This window comes from Harmonia axyridis, chromosome 6 (genome assembly GCF_914767665.1).
Source record: "Harmonia axyridis chromosome 6, icHarAxyr1.1, whole genome shotgun sequence".
Taxonomy (NCBI): Eukaryota; Metazoa; Arthropoda; class Insecta; order Coleoptera; family Coccinellidae; genus Harmonia; species Harmonia axyridis.
The window spans coordinates 20833320-20841557 of NC_059506.1; the positions used below are offsets into that span (position 1 = coordinate 20833320).

An 8238-nucleotide genomic window follows, 5' to 3' on the forward strand; every position below is an offset into this window, starting at 1 on the left:
TCATAGTAGAGACTTGCGGTAAACATTTTTACCACAAAAGTATACAAGAAAACACATAGAAAATTGTTTTTAAGTTCATACCTCTACCGCTAGGGGGCATAATAGCTATCGTCGAGTGGAAAAATGAATTTCACTCGAAAATGTTTCATATAGAGTTGAAGAAAAAAATAATCAATGTAATCCTTGGAAAATTCTCTTTTTGAGTTGTCACTTTCGATTTTACGACATCAAATAAGTGTAGAGGAAAGAAAGAAATCTGACTGATTGAAATGCCTGTAACTTCAGTTTGGCTCAACATTTTTGAATAAATTAGATCTCTTCTAAGACATAATATCTTGTTCATTGAGGAAAATATATACTCATGATAAATTTGTTTTTGCTGCATTCGATAGGGGGCGCTTAGTCAAAAGTTCATTGTTTTTTCATTTTACTCCGAAATTTGAAATGTAATGATAGTTTCAGGCGTTCTGGAGTTGTAGCCGAAAGAACATATTCTTCAACTGATGCACGGCGAAAAACCAAATTGTGTCTTTAGGTACTGACAAAAACAGAAATCCCATCAAATTTGTATGAAAAAACCAGAAGGTCGCAAAGCGATAGCTTCTGGCGTTCTGGATTTATGGCCGAAAGAAGACACAATTTAGTTTTTCAGTGCATCAGTTGAAGAATATCTTTTTTAGGCCATAACTCCAGAACGCCTGAAGCTTTCGCTTTGTGACCTTTTGGGTTTTTCATACAAATTTAATGGAATTTATATTTCCGTGAGAACTTAAAGACACAATTTGGTTTTTCGCCGTGCATCAGTTGAAGAATATCTTCTTTCGGCCATAACTTCAGAACGCCTGAAACTATCGCTTTGCGACCTGCAGGTTTTTTCATGCAAATTTGATGGAATTTCTGTTTCTGTTAAGAAAATCATTACATTTGAAATTTCGAAGTAGAATGAACAAAATAATGAACATATGGCTTAGGGCCCCCTATCGAAAGCAGCAAAAATAAATTCATCATGAGTATATTTTGTCCTCAATGAATAAGATATTATCTTTCAGACGACTTCTAATTTGCTCAAAAATGTTGAGCCAAACTGAAGTTACAGGCACTTCAATTAGTCAGATTTCTCCCTTTCACCTACCCTTATTTTATGTCGTTAAATCGAAAGTGACAATTCAAAAAGATAGAGAATTTTACAAGGATTGCAGTGATGATAATTTTCCTCACCTTCATATGAAACATTTTCGAGTAAAATTCATTTTTTTACTCGCCGATAGCTATTATGCCCCCTAGCGGTAGAGGTATGAACTTCAAAACAATTTCCAGTGTGTTTTCTTTTTTTACCGCAAGTCTCTACGATGAGTGGATTCTAAGATATAGCCGCTTACCTTGCTTATTTGCCCACCCTGTACATGAATAATTCCAAACGCCATCTTTTTGAATTAACGTTCTCACTTAATTGCAGTCTTCAACGACGTTAGGAAAACATAAACATTAATGAATAACTCTAGTTACGATTCCATGTTTTGTTGATCATTTTCTCAGATATAAACTTCAACGATTACTCAGTATGTGACACCACAGTTCCTTTGCATTCAAAAATATTACAATTTTACTTATATTCATTCCTGCAATATCACCTTACACTCGTGAATTAGAAACATTTAAATTTCTCAGTTTTCTTTGTTTTTTCTTCAAAACTTCTGTTTCAGGAAGTAATAGTACTCCAGTTTGTGGATTAGCTAAAGTGGCTTGCTTGGAGGCAGCTTCATGTAAGTGTTCGTTTTATGTAGGTGTACCTATAGATAAATTCTAGCGTAATTCTATTTCAGCTTTTTTATCAGAACAAGATGCTGATGATGATATTGTTTCTGTGGTTGATAAATGTGATTGTCGACCTCTGTGCGTGGATATAACATATGGTGTTGAACTGTCAGATGGCGAGTGGCACTGGTATGAGCAGGTACTGGTTCAAGAATTTGACAAAGAAACATTAGAGTCTTTAGATAAGTAAGTTTCACCATTATCAAGTGGCACCTTAAGAGCATTTTTGCTAATTTGATATTCAAATTCATATAAGCCCAGGAGTTTGAGCTCATCAAATATGAAACACTGCAAATTTCACACTGTGGTCTATTATTTCATCCTTGTACGCTAAATATCTCGAAACGTGACAACCAAAAAATTTAATTATCAATGTAAAATATCAATGTCAAACCCGACGACTTTTCTTCCAAAATCTTGTTTCCGAGACTGGAATATTTCAATTTTTCATAAATTGAAGGGTCTCTGAAGAAACCTAATGACTTCGAAATTAATGAATCAGATATTGAAAGTAAATACATACTAATAGAAATGGGGCGAGTACTTAATTTTTCATAATCATGGAGAACTGTAAGTACTTTTTATTCAAAATGAGACGACTCATTAATCAATTATTCAAGAGTTACTATCGGGTTCATTCCAAATGACACATCATGTATTTTATTTTTTATTCGATAGCAAATTATTTTATCTTCAAAACATCTCTACCAAATGATAAAATAAAATACAGGGTGTGCCTTATGGAAAAAGCGATATTAACGTTTGAATAAGTCATCAATCCCAGAAGATTTCTCAATATTTATCAAAAAGTCAGTACCCTTTTCTTTTGGGACTCAATTTCCAAATCTCATTTAAATAAACTCATTCATTTCGAAGTTATTAGATTTTTCCAAAGAGTTTTCGATTTTCTAATATAAGCATATAAAACTTCGAATATATAAGGATTGATTTATTCGAGAAATTCGAGAAAAAATAGAGTGCTTGATAAAAAAACGATATTTGGTCGGTGATTGTGATTTACACTATTTTGGTTCACCCAATGTATTTCGAAATAGTTTGAGATTGATTGGGATTAGAGGGTATTACATTGAAAAAAAGGTTAACTTTGGTCTATATCCTTGTTTTCGAACCCTGTATATATGACAATAATTTTGAATTGTGCTTCTGACCACATTATACATTTCTCAAAAAAGATTTTCAATCTTCATTTACTCCCTCAAAATGATATCTGCGTCTGGAGTGGGTCACCCAGTATAATTTCATGTAATTTTTTCCATAATGCAGTTAGTTTTGTCGAAATAAGTTTAATATAGATTACAAGGTAAACAAATAATTTATATTCTTTTTCGGTTCTTCCAAAAATGAACGAGATGAATTATGTTTTGAGTGTAAAAAAGTGCATCGCCCAAAAATAAAGGTCCTTGCATCTATGAATATACTCGTTCATATATCAGTCAAAATATGGAAAGTTTACTACTAGTTGAATACAACTTGTTCAGATCCCAATATTCATTATAAACTTTCGATTTATATCAGCGAAATGTTGTATTCGCCAGTCATTATGCAAAAAAAAAGACGGCAGGTCTAATAAAAGCTTTTAGGAAATTTGAAGTATTCGTTTATATATCAGACTCTCAGCTTGGAACAAACAATCATTGGTTCTTTCTGAATTCGATAAAGAATATTAAAATATTCGCAACAAATGTGTGTATAGCTCTGATGTGGACAGATTTTTGTTATTATTTATTTAATTATTTAGCGTATGGCCACATCATAGGTAAATATATAACAAAAATAACAACAATTATAACATTTTGTTCATTGGATAGAGTACTAACAATGTCCATTCCGTAGAATTCTGAATAGTCGATATCTATTGGTTATAAGGAAAACAGAGTCTGTTATAATATGCTATAATATAATTGAATAATAAAAAAAAATTGATGTGAAAAAATTCGGAAGTTATGAATGAAAATACATTCAAGCGGTCCAGATTTAAATAACTTCGGCGTCCTATAAAACAATGAAATCATGAAAAAAGTTCATATGAACATTGTATATCCTAACAAGCTTTGTTTTCGAGATATAGGGTGTTGAATATTTGAAAAAAAAATGTTTTTTACTTATAACTCTAGTATTATTGCATTCATTGTTTCAAGTTTTAGGCATTGAAGTGTAAATAATGTGATGTTCCGATTTAGGTGAGAGTCTCCTGCCAAAATTATCCAGTGCCTTAGATATAGGGGTGCGATGATCCTTGTCCTATGGAAATCTACAATTTGTTTTTTCAAGAAAATAATTTAATTTCTGGAATCAACAGATCTTCACCATAAAAAAGGTCTTTTGAATGTTTTCCATAGAATATACTATTTTTGAGATAATCGAGTGCAAAGCAAACACTACCACTAAAATCTACAAAAAATAATTTTTCCAATTTTCCAACTAGTGATGATATAATATAAGTACAAAAATTGATGTTGTTAATTAAAACGCTCTCAGATGACATTTAATCGAACATTACAGAAATAACACTCAAACACTGAAAAAATAAAACTTTTTTTGTGAATATTTCTTATTCTTTAACAGTCTGATAAATCTTTTTTATTCAATGTTTAATTAAATGCCATTTTATTCGGTTATTTATCAATTAAGGAATACAAAGAGGTGATTTTCACACACAAAAAGGTAATCACAAAATATTATAGAAAAGTGTACAATATTAAATAGTTAAATTGAACAAAGAACATGTGGCTTTACATGATAGACGAAAAAAAATTCAGAAATGACATCCCCCAAAAACAAAGCAAAAGGATGCACAGAAAGAAAATTAAGTTCCCCGAAATATTTTTTTCGCATACGATACAGAGGTGAATTCTGAAACTGTGTTTCTCCTATAGGGAGTTAGAAAATGTCGGGTTTCCTCATTGATATACTCGGGGTATAAAAGGTAATACCGGTAAGAACAAATTCTGGCTCCAATGAACCATTCAAAAATTTTTGGAGCATCAGTACATCATTTATAGTTCTGCGATATTCCGAACTGACCACATTAAAATGATTTTGACTAATAAAGGGTGTTTTTCTTAGAGCTATAGAACTTTAAATTGTAATAAAACAACGATGGATGATTGACGACGAATTGACGATTGACATGAATTTTATTTATCCGCAAGATGATCTTGTGGCATTACATTTTAAATACGATTTCTGGCATATGACCGCCACGGCTGGCTTGGATGTAGTCCAATCTGGACGTCCAATTTTCGATGACTTTTTCCAACATTTGTGGCCGTATATCGGCAATAACACGGCGAATGTTGTCTTTCAAATGGTCAAGGGTGTGTGGCTTATCCGCATAGACCAATGACTTTACATAGCCCACAGAAAGTAGTCTAGCGGTGTTAAATCACAAGATCTTGGAGGCCAATTCACAGGTCCAAAACGTGAAATTAGGCGGTCACCGAACGTGTCTTTCAATAAATCGATTGTGGCACGAGCCGTGTGACATGTTGTGCCGTCTTGTTGAAACCACAGCTCCTGGACATCATGGTTGTTCGATTCAGGAATGAATAAGTTAGTAATCATGGGTCTATACCGATCACCATTGACTGTAACGTTCTGGCCATCATCGTTTTTGAAGAAGTACGGACCAATGATTCCACCAGCCCATAAAGCGCACCAAACAGTCAGTTTTTCTGAATGTAACGGTGTTTCGACATACACTTGAGGATTAGCTTCACTCTTAATGCGGCAGTTTTGTTTCTTGACGTAGCCATTCAACCAGAAGTGCGCTTCATCGCTAATGGACGTAATGCGCGATACGTATTCCGCACAGAACCATTATTTTCGAAATAAAATTGCACTATTTGCAAGCGTTGTTCAGGCGTGAGTCTATTCATGATGAATTGCCAAACCAAACTGAGAATAAATCACTTGACAGCTGTTAAATCGGTAGCCATCTTGAACAGTAATGCCAACTTGAAGTTATATATCTCGAAAAAAAAACACCCATTAGATCACCGTTATGGGTCATGAGACCGGACCCGTAACTGAGAAACCTCAGGCATTTCCTCTGAACGTTTTCGAGTATTTGAAAGCATTATAATACACTACGTCAATTTTCGTACTTTCATTCATCACCAATGGGAAAATTGTTTTTTTTTTTTGGAAAGTTGCGTGGATAGTGTTTCCTTTGTACTCGATTACCTCTAAACTTTTATGAAGAAAATTCAAGCGAGTTTTGTTTTAATGAAGCTGTTGATTTCAGAAATGAAATAATCATATGTGTATGTTGCTAGCACATAACATAAGTAATCGACAAAATTCCCCACCCTACATTGTTTGAGAGGAATAGATACTTTTTCATTTGATGAATATTTTAGCTTACATCAGTGAATCACTAGTGAACAACTGAGATTAGTTAAAAAACAAATTGTTCTCGTCAAATGATTGTGGCAGAATCAACAAATTACCACTTCAACTTTTTTATTTTTCAGATACACGGTATCTGCTGTTAGGATATTCTTCAGAGATTCGTTCTTTTTACCGAAACAACGACGAGAACTTCTCGAAACATCTGATCTTATATCCAACTTTGGTGGTATCCTCGGACTGTTTACAGGATTCTCACTGTTTTCGCTAGCAGAAATAATATATTTCGTGGCGAAACCATTGATCCAGAGCTTCCAAAAACACCCAGAAGCCAACCACCAGCCTCAAGTGGTAGAAACATGAATTCATAGTACAAAGTCTATCGTCTCATCGATGGATGATATTGATCGTGCTATTATAAGAATGAAAATATCTGTAACTCAAATAAATAATGACTTCAGAAATGCCTCATAACTTATTTCAAATCTGGAATAAAATTTACTAACTAGTAACTTAAAAAAACAGTGTTCTTTGGCAATGATGTAATGAGTACTACACCCATCATTTGCTTAATCGTTCTTCGATCCTTAATTCGGCTTTTACAGTAACAGTAACATATCTCTTGCAACAACTATTATTTTCAAATTTCAAGAGGAGTTCGACAATTAGTCATTGATACACAGAGCCGTATCTAGGTACTATTGCGCCTATGGCAATAGTATTGGCAATATATTAGACAGCGCCCCCCATTTTCGAAGATTTTTTTTTTCATCGATTATATTTTCGTATAGTATTTTTTTGTTCATAACCTAAGTCATATATTTTGTGATTATTTTATGCTTAGTACGCAAATTCTGCTTTCAAGATGAGTACTCTTACTGCCCTACGAGCACATCTATATCTGAGGTTTATTATTTTCCTGAAAATTCCATCTTTTTGGCGTGAAGGGAAAAGAAATAGCTGAAAATTCAAGACGAAAAACAGTTTTTTGTGAATGACTCAGAAAATATCCACTTTAGGGCAAGGGTGTGATGCATACACTCACATTATTTTTTAACGTAGATTCAATATCTGCCATAAAAAAATGGGGTTCTAATTTGAAAAAATTGATTTTTCACGATTTTGTCATCCCTAACTTTGAAAGCGATTTTTTCACCCCCTGTATCATGAATCGTGATTTCGATTTTTAAAGTGGATACATCAATCTTACATCTTGAAAAATCCCAAAAATGAAAATTTTCCATCCAAAAACCTCGAAGTTATTCTTGTTTCAGCGGAGCTCTATTTTCGATTTTTTTTTCGAATTTTCCCGCTCAGAGAGAATTTTCCAACCAAAACTGAAAAATGTTACATCAAAATAACTTGAAATTTCCTAAGGAATCTATCTGCAATAAAAAATTGGTGTTCTAATTTGAAAAACGGAAGATGACGTCATTTCCGGAAAAACCGGAGGTGCTCATGCCTTGAAAATATTTTAGATTTCATCAGCATCGTGAACTACTTATAAGTGCTGAATTTCATGAAAATACGTTCAGTAGTTTCCCGTATAAATATGGGTGAGGTTTCCCGTGAAAGACCCTGTATAATCACATCATGACTGGTTATGATTCTTCTGACAGTAGGATCATATAATCTATATCCTTGAACGTTATCTGTAACTTCAACTTTCTTGGATTTCTTATCCTATTTCAGTCGATTAGCTTCTGGAACATGAACCATACACTCATTGCCGAATATTCTATCGTGATTAATATCTGGCTTTTTAACATACCAGAGTTCGAATGGGGTTCGTAAATTTAGACCTTTAGCTATGCACCTATTTCTGAAATGTATTGACAACCTCGGTCCAAAATGTTTTAGGGAGCTCAGCATCAAATAACAAGCACCTGGTTTTTTTCAATAATGGTTCTGTTTCTCATTATTTCACTCATACCGGTTTGTTGTGGGGTATACCCTCTTTCTTGAGGTAGGTATTCTACAAATTCGTTTCCACAAAAATTCACCACCATTATCAGAACGTAAACATGATAAAGGTACTTCTGTTTATTTGAT

General features: G+C 33.5%; 1 protein-coding gene across 1 annotated transcript in view; it reads left to right on the plus strand.

Moving 5' to 3' along the window:
* The window catches only part of LOC123682281 (pickpocket protein 28-like), a 30394-nt gene extending 23699 nt beyond the window's left edge, over positions 1-6695 (plus strand). Inside the window, exons 8-10 of the mRNA XM_045620830.1 lie at positions 1704-1763; positions 1824-2001; positions 6312-6695. Of these exons, the coding sequence (XP_045476786.1) occupies positions 1704-1763; positions 1824-2001; positions 6312-6549 (476 nt within the window). The 3' untranslated portion in view covers positions 6550-6695. The remainder of the gene's footprint in view (positions 1-1703; positions 1764-1823; positions 2002-6311) is intronic.
* Positions 6696-8238: the final 1543 nt, after the last annotated feature.